Source organism: Ziziphus jujuba, chromosome 11, assembly GCF_031755915.1.
Source record: "Ziziphus jujuba cultivar Dongzao chromosome 11, ASM3175591v1".
In the NCBI taxonomy this organism is placed as follows: Eukaryota; Viridiplantae; Streptophyta; class Magnoliopsida; order Rosales; family Rhamnaceae; genus Ziziphus; species Ziziphus jujuba.
The window spans coordinates 22636400-22654003 of NC_083389.1; the positions used below are offsets into that span (position 1 = coordinate 22636400).

General features: G+C 31.2%; 1 protein-coding gene across 1 annotated transcript; it reads left to right on the forward strand.

Annotated features, from left to right (window-relative positions):
- Positions 1-10942: 10942 nt before the first annotated feature.
- LOC107435028 (uncharacterized) lies at positions 10943-16388 on the forward strand. The gene is made up of 5 exons (XM_060812931.1): positions 10943-11501; positions 13865-13920; positions 15050-15200; positions 15310-15569; positions 16182-16388. Exons 1-5 carry the CDS (start codon positions 10943-10945, stop codon positions 16386-16388), a joined length of 1233 nt encoding a protein of 410 aa, XP_060668914.1.
- The last annotated feature ends 1216 nt before the right edge of the window (positions 16389-17604 follow it).

The window sequence follows — 17604 nt, forward strand, 5'->3', positions numbered from 1 at the left end:
TTTTTAAATTGTTGTCATATTTGCTAATTCGTTGCAATATTTAGCTTTTTTTTAATTTATTTATTTATTCTTTACTGTTGATTAAAAAGTAAAGACGAAACCTATATATATATATAATAAGTAAAGGCCATAGGAAAAAAACAATATGCAGGTTGAAGTAGTATATGCTACATACTTTAAATTGTGCCAGCGTGCATGATGTTTATGCCGTTCCTCAATTCATAAGAGCAGTTTGAAGTAGTAGCAGCAGCAATTGTGTTTAATATAAGATTAGCGACTTCATAAAAGCTTCTATCGACAGCCATGAAAAGAGGATATTCACCGGCCGGATCTGTTGAGAAGAGACGCCAAATTTAGATCGTCCTCAATAAGCAACTTGACAACCTCGAATTGACTATGTCAAACAGCTCCATGGAGCGCTGTATCTTCTTCAATGTTATTCATGCTTGCTATATAGCTTCATGTTTTGTTGTGCATTATCCATCATTATTGCTCTAGCCACTAGAATATTTCACGCCATTTCCACATGCCCTGATCTTGCTGCAATATGAAGCGCAGTGTTCCCTTTCTGGTTTTGACTATTAAGAAAACGCAGCGCAAGATGATCATCACCTTCTGCAATCTGAAGATTCACAGACTTTTGCTGCTATATGAAGAATGGTATAATTTTGGCCGAATGTCACCAGCTGATTTGAACCGGCACGTCTCAGTTCTTCAAATAATTCATTTCCATCAACAGCAGCGTTGCATAACTCAACGTTCATTTCTAGAACTTATTTCTTGTTTTGGATATCTAATGCTACTGCTCTGCCTCTTGACTTTTATAGACTATAAGATTTTCTTAATTATACTGTTGGGTAAAATAATACTCTTACCCACAAAAAAATTGTTCACCCCACAAACATATAAGATTTCCCATTGTTGCTTTGCTCCTGCATTCTAGTCGCTATTGCATTTTCGTAGCTTAAATTATTTAATGAAAATTTTTTTTTACTACTGTCTGTGTCAGTCTTGTCGGAGAATGATATGGACGGGCGCATATGGTGATGGACAATGCTTTAGAGGAGGAACAGACATTTGTACGGCAGGCTTACCACGGTCCTTTAAACTAGTTTAGCCAGGATTGATTAATTGGGCTCTTCATTGCTGGTTGTGATTCAATTAAGAGATGGTTAAAGTCAACGTTTCTTATAAGCATCAGTTGTGAAACGGTGCCGTTGCACTTAAGGAAGTGGTTAGGATGAGTCAACGGTTAGTTTTCTGTTTTGGAGGTTTATAAATAATGGTTTAATTGCAGAAACAGAAAATATATGACAGAAGCAGTTAGTTCTCGATCAAAGCTTTTTTCTTCTGGTTTTCTCTTTTCTTCTTGTAGCCTCTTTCTCATTGTAATTCTCTTTCTCTTGGTATTGTTTAGGATGATTCTGGGTGAGTGATTTGTGAGAAAGAGAGAGGTTGTAAAGGGGTTTCTGGTGTGGTTTATGGGTGTAGAGAATCTATAAAATCAAGAGAGAAACTGCTGCAATGGTGTATTTGTTTTTGTTCATAGTGCAAGAACTTCTTGGATGGAGTTCACCGAGGATGTAGGTCATTTCTAGACCGAACCTCGCAAAATTTGTGTGTTTTTTGTGTGATTCTTCTTGTTTGTTTCTTTCTATATGCTTGCTATGATGAGTTCTGTATTGAATTAAGTTTCAATAGTGGTATCAGAGCATTCTTGTATACTCATTCACAAGAAAGAAATGTGTGCCTGCCATTTGTTTGAGGAAATTCCTGAGTGACGAACCAGCAAGCTAAATGGGTTCAAAGGTAGAGTTAGAGGTCTTTAATGGGAAAGGAGACTTTCTCTTATGGAGGCAGAAGATGAAAGCAGTTCTGGTGCAACAAAAAGTGGCCAAAGCCATAAATGGGTCTTTTCCAGAAAGTCTCACGGAAGAGCAGAGAAAAGACATGGATGAAATTGCCTACAGCACCATCATTTTACATCTGTCTGACAGCATTTTGACGAAGGTAAATGATTCTAATACCACTTCTCAAATCTGGAGTAGATTAGAGCAATTATATTTGGTTAAATCACTGCCAAATAAAATATACTTGTTGGAAAAATTTTTTGGTTTCAAGATGAATCCATCAAAAGATTTAGAGGAGAATCTTGATGAATTTAACAAATTGGGTTTAGATCTGCCCAACTGTAATGAAAAGTTCACTGATGAACATCATGCAGTGATTTTATTAAATTCTCTTCCAGATAGTTATAAGGATATTAAAAATGCAATTAAATATGGAAGAGAGATTTTGACCACTGATATTGTCATAAATTCCTTGAGAGCAAAAGAGTTGGAAATGAAGATTGAAAGGCCAGACACTAGTGGGGAAGGTCTGATTACTAGAGGAAGAAATCCTGTTAGAACTTCAAAAGGCTATAATAACCATTTCAGGAGAAAATCTAGAGACAAGTCTAGATCCAAGTCAAGAAACAGAGGAAGGAAGTGTTATTATTGCCAGAAAGAAGGTCATCTCATTAAAGATTGCTACAAGAGGATAAATAAAGAAAATAGAGAGAAACATTCTGAAAATGGAGATGTTGCTGTAGTAAGCAATGAGGATGATATTGGAGATGTCTTAGCTGTCTCAATGGATCAAACCAGTCAAGAATGGATTTTGGATTCTGGATGTACCTTTCATATGTGTCCAAGGCAAGAGTGGTTTGTTAATTTTCGAAACTTAAATGGTGGTCAAGTGCTGTTAGGCAGGAGATATTCCTATTAGAATGAGTGATGGAGTGGTAAGGACCTTGAGCAATGTAAGGTTTGTTCCTGAGCTGCAAAGAAATCTCATTTCACTTGGAGTCTTGGTCTGAAAATGGGTCCATGAAGATCGGCAAAGGTGCTCTTACTGTCATGAGAGGACTCAAGAGAAATGGATTGTATGTTTTGCAAGGAAAAACAGTAACTGGAACTAATGCAGCAGCTATAACTTCAAGTCCAGATGAAAGCCAACTTTGGCATAAAAGATTGGGACATATCAGTGAGAAAGGCCTGCAAATTCTCAACAAGCAAGGGCTGTTTGGCAAGAACAAAATCAGCAAGATGGAATTTTGTGAACACTGCATATTGGGGAAGCAACATCGGTTGAATTTCAAGCTAGGAACACATAAAGCTACCTCTATACTGGACTATGCACATGCAGATTTATGGGGACCAGCCAGCACACCTACACATGGAGGTAACAGGTACTTTCTTTCAATTGTTGATGACTTTTCCAGAAAAGTTTGGGTTTTTCTGTTAAAAAATAAAAGTGATGCTTTTGTTAAATTTAAACATTGGCACTCTTTAGTTCAAAACCAAAAAGGGAAAAAATTGAAAGTGTTAAGAACTGATAATGGGCTAGAATTTTGTAATCTAGAATTTGACAATTTCTGCAAAGAAATTGGAATTCTTAAACATAGAACAGTTAGTTATACCCCTCAGCAAAATGAAGTTGCTGAGAGGATGAACAGGACCTTACTAGACAAGGTTAGGTGCATGTTGCTAAGTTCTGGTCTACCAAAACCATTTTGGGGTGAAGCTATTATGACAGCAACTTATTTGGTTAATAGATGTCCATCAACAGCTATAGAATTCAAAACTCCTGAGGAAATGTGGACAGGCAAACCAGCAGATTATACTAGGCTAAAAATCTTTGGATGTGCAGCATACATCAAAGTGAAGGGAAACTTGAACCTAGATCATTGAAGTGTGTTTTTCTAGGTTATCTCGAGGGAGTTAAAGGCTATAGGCTGTGGGCAAGAGACTTGAAAGGTTTTAAAACCATAATAAGTAGGGATGTTATTTTTAATGAAAATATTATGCCTTGCTTGAGTAATAAAGATGCAGGGATTGAAATTTCCACCAAAGATAAGTCAGTTCAGTTTGAGGTGGAGCCATATATGAAGGTAAAGGAGGACCAAACAACCCAAGTGGAAGCTGAAGCTGAAACACAACTTCCAGGATTTGAAAATGAGCAACCAGATCAAGAAACTGAAGAAGAATCAATTGCTGAAAGCACAAATCCTCTACAACATTACCAGCTGACCAGAGATAGGCAAAGGAGAGTGGTAAAACCCCCTGTCAAATTTATTTCTTCTAACTCCACTATGTTTGCTCTAGTATGTTTTCAGGAACTTGCTGATGAGGAACCTAAGTCCTATTCTGAAGCTATGAAGAGTAAGCATTCCAGATTGTGGTATAAATCTATGTTGGAAGAATTGGAGTCTTTACACAAGAATAAGACATGGGTGTTGGTTCCTAAACCTGCAACTCAGAAGGTAGTTGACTGCAAGTGGATTTTTAGAGTGAAAGAAGGGATATCAAGTGCTGATCCAGTCAGATTTAAGGCAAGATTAGTTGCCAAGGCATTCACACAGGTACAAGGGATAGATTATACTGAAATTTTCTCACCTGTGGTGAAATACACAACTATTAGGATGATTTTATCATTAGTTGCTCATTTCAACTGGGAGCTGGAACAACTTGATGTGAAAACAGCGTTTTTGCATGGTGAGCTTGATGAGATTATATATATAAAGCAACCTGAAGGTTTTGAGGTCTCAAACTCAAATAAGGAGATGGTTTGCTTGCTGAAGAGATCATTATATGGTTTGAAGCAGTCTCCTCGGCAGTGGTATAGGAGATTTGACACTTATGTGTTAAAAGTTGGTTTTAAAAGGAGCAGCTATGATAGTTGTCTATACTACAAAGGTGAAAACTATCATGAATCAGTCTATTTACTCTTATATGTAGATGATATGCTATTAACTGGTCAAAATATGAAGAATATCAAGGATATTAAGGATGAGTTGAAGGCTGAATTTGACATGAAGGAGCTTGGACCAGCAAAGAAAATTTTAGGCATGAGTATTGAAAGGGACAGATTGAAGAATCTGCTTTTCTTGAATCATAAAAGTTATATTCAGAAAATATTGTCTAAGTTTTCAATGAGTGCTGCAAATTCAACAAATGTACCACTTGGGAATCATTTCAAGCTATCTGCCAGTTTGTGTTCTCAAACCGAAGAAGAAGAAAAAGACATGAGTAATGTGCCTTATGCAAGTGCAATAGGGTCTGTCATGTATGTTATGATCTGTACAAGGCCTGATTTAGCTCATGGAATCAGTGTTCTTAGTAGATATATGGCAAATACTGGAAGAAAACATTAGGAGGCTCTTCAATGGCTTCTAAAATATCTTAAGGGGACTTGTGATGTTGGCTTGATGTTTAGTCACTGCAAAGAAGGTGTGGTTCTCAAAGGATATGTAGACTCCGATTATACAGGTGACAGAGATAGAAGAAGATCAACTAGTTCTTATGTATTTACACTTTGCAATAATTGTGTCAGCTGGAAGTCTAGGCTACAACCAAGGGTGGCATTATCATCAACCGAAGCTGAATATATAGCTACTGCAGAAGCTATGAAAAAGGCTTTATGGTTAAAGGGTTTGCTACAAGAATTGAAGCTTTTAGAGGGTGAAGTTACTGTATTTTCAGATAGTCAAAGCTTAATTCATTTGTGTAAAAATTCAGTTTATCATGATCAAACAAAGCATGTTGAGGTGAAGTACCATTTCACAAGAGATGTTGTGAATGAAGGAGTTATTGGCTTGGAAAAAATTGCAACAGCACATAATCCAGCAGATATGGGAACTAAAGTGCTTCCAGTTAGCAAACTTGAAACTTGCAAAAGTTTGCTAAGAGTTGAACCTGGTTGATAGCTTAAGTCAGTGAACTGAGAAGTCCAAGGAGTCTTGCACACAATTTATCCTCTCACTTGAATCAAGCTGGAGTATGCTGGTTGTGATTCAATTGAGAGATGGTCAAAGTCAACGTTTCTTATAAGCATCAGTTGTGAAACGGTGCCGTTGCATTTAAGGAAGTGGTTAGGATGAGTCAGCGGTTAGTTTTCTATTTTGGAGGTTTATAAATAATGGTTTAACTGCAGAAACAGAAAATATATGACAAAAGCAGTTAGTTCTCGATCAAAGCTTTTTTCTTCTGGTTTTCTCTTTTCTTCTTGTAGCCTCTTTCTCATTGTATTTCTCTTTATCTTGGTATTGTTTAGGATGATTCTGGGTGAGTGATTTGTGAGAAAGAGAGAGGTTGTAAAGGGGTTTCTGGTGTGGTTTATGGGTGTAGAGAATCTGTAAAATTAAGAGAGAAACTACTGCAATGGTGTATTTATTTTTGTTCATAGTGCAAGAACTTCTTGGATGGAGTTCACCGAGGATGTAGGTCATTTCTAGACCGAACCTCGTAAAATTTGTGTGTTCTTTGTGTGATTCTTCTTGTTTGTTTCTTTCTATATACTTGCTGTGATGAGTTCTGTATTGAATTAAGTTTCAATATTCATTATATTAAATTAAACTAAATTAAATTTAATACTTTTGCTATAGTATAATATTATTCCAATGACTTGTAGCTATCTAATTTTAGCGACAATAAATTGATTTAGCACCATAAAATATGGTACTATGGTAGCAATGCTCAGAATAAAATATTAGAGAAAGGAAAGAAATCTCATCAACTGTATAATTACCTAGCAACTTGAAAGATGGAGTTTGCCTTACTTCAAAAACTGTTCATTCAAAAGCCAATGAATTAAGGAATGAGTTCAAATAAGACAATAGAAACTTCACATATCGGCCAGCATTAGCCTGATCCATTTTAAAATTCTTACACAAATATTATTATCTTCATACGGAGACAAGTGCTCTGTTTATATCTAAGCAGATTCCTATTATTAGGGAAAGTTAGCTCTCTCTTTTTCTCTTTTTTTTTTTCTTTAAAAAAAAAAATAAAAACAGAGCATTGCAATGTGTAAAAGTTGCTCTGTTTATTAAAAAACAGAGCATGGCAATGTGTAATCTTTAGACAACATACATCCTGACCATGGTCCTAATGAATACATATTAGTTTTCCAAATCTACGATTACACAGATAATAACTCTATGAAATAATCAATATGATCATGTGGCACTGGATATGAACCTCTTAACATGTTCTAAATCATCCAAATAACAAAAAGAAAGAAATAATATGAAGAATTTCAATCAATTTTAGTAACAATAATATCTTAATTTCAACATGCCCTTTGGCTCCTTTATGTTTTGTTCACAGTTTTAGTACAATAATATCAATTTTTTATACATGTTTCCTTTACTAAAACACTTTGAAAATGTAACCAACATTGAAGTTATCGTAACGGTGGCCATGGATGGAATATTAAAAAAAACTTTGTGCTTGTCCAGGGGAGAGTACTGCCTTTATACCTTGCTTAAAAGCACAAAAACATAAAAGAAAGCGAAGCACATGTTAAACTGGTTTTCTCAATCATTGTGAAAGAATGGTAAATAACGTTAGTGAGAAAGTGAGAAAGACAAAAAGAAACATGGTTAATTGTTAATTAGTACTTGAAGTTTCAGAATTACGTAAATGAAACATTAAAATTTGGAATTGTTTAAATTGAATCTTATAGTTTCAAATTTGTGGCAAATCAATCTAATTAATTAATGGCTTTAATTTTACCATTAGATGAAGTAGACAGGATAATTAATTTTTCAACGAAAAAATTTTTAAAATTTTTTTTCTTATTTTTTCATTTTATATTATTTTTTTCATTACATCATTAGTGCGAATTCCTTTCTCAAAGAAAAGAGAAGGGTGGGGCCAAATGCACTAACCTTGGCAACCATGCACTTCTCTTTTCACCCTGTTTTATTTGCAGTACCCCAGGATTAAAGAATAACCCTACTTTTATCCTAAAGCTTCAAGTTGCTTGGAAATCTAAACTCAATCTCTCGGTTTTTAGTTAAGTGAAAATGAATGAAAACTCTTATTCTTTAAGTCTTTCTCTTTCGTGAAAAGATAAAAGGCAAGCAGAGAAAGAATAAGTTTGTAGAAAGAGAAAATGAAAGGAAAAAAGTGGTTTGGTTTTAGGCAATGGAGTGTAAGTTTAGAGAAAGATCTATAACAATAACATTAGCGACAATGTGAGAAAGAACATGCCCATAATTAAAGAATAACCATACTTTCATCCTAAATATTCAAACTACTTGGAAATCTAAACTCATTCTCTTAACTTTTAGTTCAATGAAAATGAATGAAAACCCTTATTCTTCTCCTTTGATTCTTTCTATTCCTTGAAAAGGTAAAACACAAGCAGAGAAAGAACAAGTTTGTACAAAGAGAAAATGAAAGGAAAGAGGTGGTTCGGTTTCATGGAATAGAGTGTAAGCTTAGAGAAAGATTTGTTACAATAACGTTAGTGAGAACCTGAAATTTGGAATTGATTAAATTAAACCTTACAGTTTCAAATTTGTTGCAAATCAGCCTAATTAATTAATGGTGTTAGTTTTATTGTTAGATAACGTCAATATGCTGACGCTGTAATTAATTTTTTCATTGCGTCACAGCCACCTATTAAGAACAGGTGTGAATTCCTTTCTTAAAGAAAATAGAAGGGTGGGTCCAATTGCACTAACCTTGGCAACCATGGGCTTCCCTTTTCGCCATGTTTTATCTGCAACACCCCCCAAGATTAAAGAATAACCCTACTCTTATCCTAAAGCTTCAAACTACTTGGACATCTGAACTCATTCTCTCTACTTTCATTCAGTGAAAATGAATGAAAACTCTTATTCTTTCCCTTTGATTATTTCTATTTCTCAAAAAGGTAAAAGGCAAGTACAAAGTCAATAAGTTCAAATAAAGAGAAAATGAAAAGAAAGAAGTGGTTTGATTTCAGGAAATGGAGTGTAAATTCGGAGAAAGATCTGTAACAATAACGCTACTGAGAATGTGAGAAAGAAAAAAGAAAAATGTTTAATTGCAAATTAGTTCTTGAAGTTTCAAAATTATGCAAATCGAATCTTGAAATTTGGAATTGTTTAAATAGGACCCTATAGTTTCAAATTTGTTGCAAATCAATCTAATTAACTAATGATGTTAATTTTACTGTTAGATGATATCAGCATGCCGAGTCATAATTTATTTCTCAGCAAAAAAATTGACAAATAATAAATTTCTTATTTTTTAATTTTATATTATTTTTTCATTGCATATAGCCATGTATTAAGAATAGGGTGTGAATTTCTTTCTTAAAGAAAAAAGAAAGGTAGGGCTAAATACACTAATGTTGGCAACCATGCACTTCTATTTTTGTTATGTTTTACTGCAACACCTCCTAAGATTAAAGAATAATCCTGCTTTTATGCTAAAGCTTCAAACTACTTGGAAATTTGAACTCATTTTCTCTGCTTTTAGTTCAGTGAAAATGAATGAAAACTATTATTCTTTGCCTTTGATTCTTTCTATTTCTTGAAAAGGTAAAAGGCAATTAGAGAAACAATAAGATCATACAAAGAGGAAATGAAAGGAAGGAAGTGGTTTGGATTGAGGGAATGGAGTGTAAGTTTAGAGAAAGATTTGTAACAGTAACATTAGTGAGAATGTGAGAAAGAAAAAAGAAAAATGGTTAGTTGCTGATTAGTACTTGCAGTTTCAGAATTATGTGAATTTAATCTTGAAATTTGGAATTGCTTAAATTGAACCTACAATTTCAAATTTATCACAAATTAGTCTAATTAATTAACAATATTAATTTTACCGTTAGATGATGTCAGCAGCTGACATCATAATTTATTTTTCTGTAAAAAAATTAAAAAGTTTTGAAAAAAATAAATTTCTTATATTTTCATTTTATATTTGTGGTTATTTATTTGAAAAATTCTTTCCATTTCTACTTTATTTAACTTAAACCCTAGAAATTAAAAGAAAATAATTTTATTGGACCAAAAATTAATAATATATATATATATATATATATTTTACTCCTAAACCATAAAAAATTAGACCAAAATTACAAAAATACAAATAATCCTAAAATTGTAAGTTTGCTCTACTAAAAATATTTTCAGTAGACTAAAAATTAAATAAAATAATTTTAGACCAAAAAGTTATAATAATGTTTTTACAACCAAACCATAAAAAATAGAAACTAGATAAAGAATAAAAATAAAAATAAAATTTTATGCTTTTTTTATTTTGGTATAATATAAAAAATAAAAATCAATTTATTACCATTGATTTTATTTATTTTTATCTTTATTTAGTTTAGTAATTTATTTTTATTATTTTTAGATCCATATCTTTTTGAGCAAAATGGCTTATTCTATTTTTAATTTTTTTATGATCATTCGTTCCTTATAGAATCCACTGACTTACAAGTAAGCGTAAATAGATCTAACATCCTTTTCTTTTTAAGCCAAAATAAAAAATCATAACAATTAAAATTTCTTTTTTTTTTTGGTCTAATTTTTATTTTTTATTTTGGAATAATTTTTTTATGGTTTGCGCATAAAAAATTATTATTAATTTTTAGTGTATTAAAATTATTTTATTTCATTTTATTTTAAATTTTTATTTTTGATCTAATTTTAGTTCCAAAAATATTTAATTTCTTTGTAATTTTAATTTAAATAAAATAGAATTGGATACAGTTTTTTAAGTAAAAAACATTAACATAAAATGAAAAAATAAGAAATATTTTTTTTTTACCATTTTTTTATTTTTTTGCTGAAAAAAAAAGTATAACATTAGCATAACGTCATGCAGATGACCAAAAAAATTAAAACCGTTAATCAATTGAACTAATTTGCAATAAATTTGAAACTTTAAAGTTCAACTCAAATAATTTCAAATTTTAGGATTCCATTTGCATTATTGTAAAATTTCAGGTACTAATCAATAATTAATCCAAAGAAAAGGGGCCAAACGGACATTCACCACCCATCACCCAAAGTTCCAATTCTCCTTTATATATACATAGTTAGATGCAAGATAAGATAAAAATAAGATATAGAGAAAGAGAGTGGAGATTGGATTGAAAATATCTAGCAAGGTAGCTTACGATGGATGGTGAATTGTATAATGCTGCAATTGATGGATTAAGAGACCACAATCTGTTTGGGAATGTGGACAACATCAGATCCCGCTTCCAAAACAACACTATTCTTCATATCGCAGCTAAATCTGGGAAGCTACGGCAACTTGAAGAAGATGATTATCTGGTGCATTTTTTTTATGGGCAAAACAATGAAGGAAACACTTCACTTCACATTGCAGCAAAGTTAGGGCATTTGGAAACTGTAAGAATTCTAGTGAAAATGGCAAGAAAGACAGATGTTGAGCAAAACAAGAGTCTATTAACCGTAGAGAATAATAAGAAAGATACAGCGCTGCATGAAGCTGTTCGCTATAATCACTCGGAGGTTGTCAAGTTACTAATTGAAGAAGACCCTGATTTGGCCTTGATAATAAATGGCGAAGGAGACTCTCCTCTTTTCATGGTGGTGGATAGACCCTTTAACCAAGTGGCCCTGCATATCCTAAACACTGCTCCAAAGTGCTCTGATCAAAGAAGGAACTGCATGAAAGTCTCACACATAGCTGCCATTCGCTCCAAAAGATGTTAGTATATCATCCCTAACTAATTGATCCCCTATGACATTAATTTCTTTTCTTTTATTCCTTCATACTTTCCCATATTTACTCGTTTTAATTAGAAAATATATTTTAGTTTTATTGTTGAAAATTTTGATAGTTTTCTGCATTTGCGGTACATATAATTATGTATAAAATGGAAAATATTTATTTACTTTATTTATTTATTTATATGTATATATATATACATATAACCTTTTTATGCTTCATGATTCACATCCATTTGAATTAGTAGCACTTATTAGAAATTTTAATGGTTACATTTTGCATCTTATTAAATGATAAATCATACAAGTTTTTTGCAAATTTTATTAACAACTTTTTTAGTTAGTTTCCAGTGTTAGCCTGATAGATATTATTCGCTGTCCTTATAATCTTAACAACATATAATAAATTATTAATAGTTTATATTATTCTTATTTGTAGTATCCACCATAGATGTTTAATCATACATATGAGTTGACATCATTTATTTGTAATAAGCTTTTTATAAAGGAAAATTTTCATTTAAATTCCTTAGTTTTGCCATATTTATATTTAGGATATATTTAGATCCTATGTTTTTGAAAAATCATTATTAAAATATTAACCTTCCTTTAGTATTCTAAATCTATAAAAGTAGACTAATTATTAGTTTTTACCAAATAATTTAATAGTTAAAGACCAAAAAAATGTTAAAAAACAGTATTTTATAACTAAATAATAATATTACGAAAGTACAATTATGGTCTTTAAATTGTCAAAATTAATTGGTAAAAGCTGATAAATGAATATGAAGATAATTTTTCAAAAACACAGAGTTTAATTATAGTTAGGACAAAGTTGAAAGAGTCTAAATAAAAATTTTTTTCTTTACAAATTTATTCGTAAAATAATATTTACCAAAAATTAAGTTCTTCATAAATTTTACCATTCTCATTTTTATCAAATTGTTTCAAAATTTATTGCCGTCACATTTTTAAATTCTAAAAATACAAAAGTCAAAATTTACAATTTCATTTAAAAAACAAATTTTGCTGAGAATGGCCGCATGTGAATGCTGCCAATTTCTGAGTTTATTGGTAAAAGTAAAACCACCGAACTATTGAACGATGTATTTTATAAATTGGATCCAGTGATAAAACCAAGAATAAACTTATCATCCGAATAAAATTTTCATTCCTCCTTATTTTAGAGAATATATGGTAATCTCTTCTAGTGAAATAATAATAGTAACAATAGTAATAATAATAATAATGTTTGGACATCATTTAGGCTAAAGATTCTGTCCTTTTCCAATCCCTTGCAGCTCCTTTATTTTTAACTTGGGAAGAGAGGTGTTCAGTTTGTATTATGCTGCTGAGTGATGGGATTATCGATTATTTACTGTCAAGAACATTCTTACGTAGACTAATTTTCTCCTCATATATATATATATATATATATTTGATATTACGGATAGGAGATTAAAATATCCACTCGGCTCTCCCTGCAAAAACCTTTAATTTATATAAATCGACAATATAAGGTTAGTAGGAAAATTCAATGTCATATATATATATATATATATACAGTCAAATTCTATGGGGATATTTGCATAGTAAAACTTGTGTGCATATATTAATTAATCTTTTATTAGAATGTATTGATTAATTTTTTATCAGCATCTTATTTATAAATCATTAATCTTTCCAAAAGTAGAAATTTAAAAATATATTTAAAGTTTATATGAATTCTGGTAGAGTTCATTTTGTCTTCTAGAGTTTTAATGTTTTACTTAATTTATAAAAAAATCTAAATATATTTTTAAATTTCAGTTATTGAAGATCCAAAGACTAATAAATAAAGTTATAATAAAAAATCTATAAAAACATCATGATGAGAGACCGGCTGATATGTACATATATATATATATACATATATTCGAGTTTGTTTTAATTAATTTTATTATTTGAGTAAAAAAAAATATTAATGGCTTTCCTTATTTGGCCTCACATCGAATATTTATCATGTTTATATGTAAGGTTAATAGTGTCCAAAAGCTTTTAAAATTTTGAGTTAGTGCATTTATGAATTTACTCACTGTGTTTGTAGGCTTAGCATAGGGGTAAAAACTATTATGAACACATCTCCATGTCTTAAGTTCAGCCAGTTCTAAGTGGAATCCTCCTCCTTAAAATTTTCAATTTTTCTCTTTTTGTTGTTGACATAGCTTGATGTATATAATATTAAACTACTCCCTAACCGCATAAGATTTTTGAAAAAAATAAAAAAAAAGGAAATATTTAAACTTAATTTGTAATCATTTGGTTTTTTTTTTATTTTCCCATATTACACATGATCATGAATAGTCATTACAAGATCAAAAATCTATCCTCCTGAACACTTGGGCAGAACTCCGGCTAAGGTAAATATGAAAAAAAATAATAATAATAAATTGGTACAATTAAGAAAGGGGTTTATTTGTTTAATTGTTTTTGGGGTTCAAAATTTAGAAAAAGTTGTTTCACTAAACTTGTGTAATGTCTTTACCCAAAAAAGAAAATATATATATATATATATATTGGGGTTCAAAAATTTAGAAACAGTTGCTTCACTAAACTTTTGTAATGTCTTTATGCAAAACAATAAAAGGAAATAAAAAAAAAAAACTAATGCAGTGTCATATTAAACTATAATACTAGTATTATTCTTAATTAATATGTTCTACTAGGAATATGTTCCAATATAAGTTCACTATCATATTGATTATTAAGGGTGTCATTTGAAATAATGATTAAAAAATAAAAATTCAGTTAGACAAATGGCAACTCTCAACACTTATCATGTCAATATGTTCTCAACATAATTAGGTGGGAAGTTCACAAATTCATCATGCCATTATGGTAGAGTTCAATAATTAGGACATTTTAATAATGGAGAGACTTGTCAAAAACATTGGTCTATATGCAAAGATCAAATGCACTTTACTTCCTTCTAATTTTATTATTTACATCAAAAGCCTAATGTTTTAAAATCTTTCAATTCCCCTGATTTTTAATTGGCTATATTTCATCTTCCTCCATAAGGTTTGCACAAATTACAATTTTAATTTTTATGATTTTAAAAATTAGAACTAGCACATTTATTGGGGATGTAAATGATATCAAAAAGGTGTGAATAAAACAATAAGTAAAAAAAATTAATAACCTTTTTAATATTAGAAGAGAGATTTACAATATTTTTTAAACTAGATGAATGAATCAAATTAAAGATTTGTTTAAATACAATAGGAGGTGCGAATGATATTAATTGAAATCTTGTGAATGAAACAATAAAGAAGGAATGTAATAGCTTCTTGAATATAGAGAAAGATTTATGATATTTTTAAAAATTGAAGGTCAGTTGAACATTTAGCCTCCCTTCAATTAAAACAATATAAATTAGATGGGTAGTGAAGTGCATTTGAATACATATGTTATATAAATATTTACTTTCCTTAGCTAATTAGCCCTAATCTGTAATTGGTTGATTCCTATGTAGAATTTGGGCTTCAGGTTCTGGAAAAACTTCAGGCTTTAACACTAGAAGAAGAAGTTTTTGGATGGACTCCTCTTCACTATGCTGCACATATTAGGAACGACGTGCTTGTTAGACGAATTTTGAACAAAGAGAGTAAGAGCCTTCCTTTCTCAAGGAACAAAGAAGGTATGTCTGCCCTTCACATTGCAGCAAAGAAAGGACATCATGCTGTCATTAGAGTGCTGACGGAAAGTTGTCCAGAAGTTTGAGTTATTGGATAACAATGGTCGGATAGCTCCTCATATTGCGGTGGAAAGTAGAAAGGTAATGGCGGTGAAATTTCTCCTAGAACAGGCCATGACATTTCAGGATCTTATAGATCTCCAAGATAAAAAAGGAAATATAGCTTTACATGTAGCCGCTACTGTAGGAGATTTCCATATTATAAGAATTTTTATAAATGACTCAAGAGTTGATAGAGGGGCTACAAACAAGGACAAAAGGACATTTGTTGACATAATCCTATCAAATAAGGAGCTACAGGATATTGATATTGTAAGTTTTCTAGCACACATGCAAAATAGAACTATATATGACTACATGGCTTACATCATTTAATTAATATGCCTATATGATATAATATGACTCAGATGTACAATAGAGAATATTTGATGATACACATAATATATCATTAGCCAGGCATTAACTTTGGAAAAATTTTTTTTTATTAGATATGAGATTAAGAAATTTAAAGAATTCACGTAGAAGTTCGTTTTGACTATATTTATATAGAGCAATTCGATCATTTGATTTATAATTCTTTAATTTTGAAAAGAAATTTTAATATTCATGTAATTTTAAAGTGTTTTTTTTGTTCCCTTTTTATAGAAGAAATGGTATGGTTTAAGTCGTTATTTATAATGTCAATTTATAGTTAAGGTGTTTTATGTATTTTAAACCCCATAATTTAATCATAGTGGATCTATATATATATATATATATACATATGTTTAGTGTTGTAGTACTTTTTGTCTCTATGTTGATCTTCCTTTGTGAAACCAATTATAGTACTGGTTAATTTCATATTTCCAAAGACATGTGTGTTGGCATTATTAAATATTTTCAAGCTGATTGCTATAATTGAAAAGTGTAATGGATGTGGTCCAGTTGAAGATAATGGTGGATTTGAAGATAGAAATTGTTTTACCACCACTTTTTGAACAGAAAGTGGATACAAGAAAAACGAATGAAGCAGAGAGTAAGGAAAAGAAAAAGGATGAAATACAAATTGAAGAAGATGAAGCCGGCTGTAAACAGAAAACTATTGAAGCAGAGAGTAAGGAAAAGAAAGAAGTTGAAATATTGGATACTTAAAAAAATAGTTCAAGCTTAGCTTGCCTTTCTAGTTCATGAATATTTCCTCTGTTTATCCAAAGTACCATGAAACTTGGTTTTATAATTGACATAAACAACTTGACTCGTTTGCATTTCATTAATCCGTGCATCAAAGTATGAGAGCATGTTCCTAAATTATGCCATTTGATTTTGCATGCCTTCAAACATTCGAGAAAAAGATTAGTGAGAACTAACTTCATCTTGAAAGTAAGATGAACTATGATCATTATTTTATTGAGAAGTTAAGTCAAGCATCTAGCTTGTGCAATGAGCCATAATTAATTGACCTTCTATGAGAAGTTTGAAGCCTAAAATAGATGCCTTGGGTCTTAGCAAACTTAGAAGATACTCATTAATGATCAAGTAATGTACCTCCCTCTTTGTTAAATTCCTTGGAATTTTCACTTCGACTTGCTTGCAAAAGGCCCTAATAAAACAAGGATGGTATAAACCAGCCACTTTCTTTCTTCTAATTTCTTGGACAATGGAATTCTAGCAGGTCATCCCACATTAATTTTCATTCCCTCGCAAATACCATACAACAACTCACCTTTAGTTCTCCAAACATCTTATGGATGCGATGTAGGTATAATAACTGCACAAATGAACTTATTCCAAGTAATGGTATACTGTTCAATGTTTGTGAGGAAGGTAGAAACTTCACCTTTCTCATTAATCTTTCAACTACTGCTCTGTGCACATATTTACCTTATGATCTCTTGGTGGTCCATTGATATTATAGCATTGAAACTTATCAACATCTGGAGCTTCCAATCCAAAATAAGCATTAATCATTTCCATGGAAAAAGAAACGAGCTTGCCCCTCACTACAACAATGTCATAATTTCTATTAACAAAAGCATTCAAATAAAATTCATGACCAATCTTTTTCGTTGTGGGTTGTCGTTTCATTGTTAACTTCTCTTATTTTATCGCAAAACTTTCCTTCTCAGTTGATAACATAAGACTCAAGGGCTTATCTTCTCTTGGCCTAAGACCTCTCTCTACATGAAAAAAATATTTTTATCAAGTTCCATATATCTTTTAAAGGCTTCTTAAATAATAAACAAGTTTAGGACATAAGAACTTGAGCTAGCTTGAGCACTTGCTCTTATTCTTCTCCTACTCTTTGGTTCACTAACTTCTACTTTCAAGCTCTTTTTAAACATTTTTCTAAATCAACACCAACAATTCA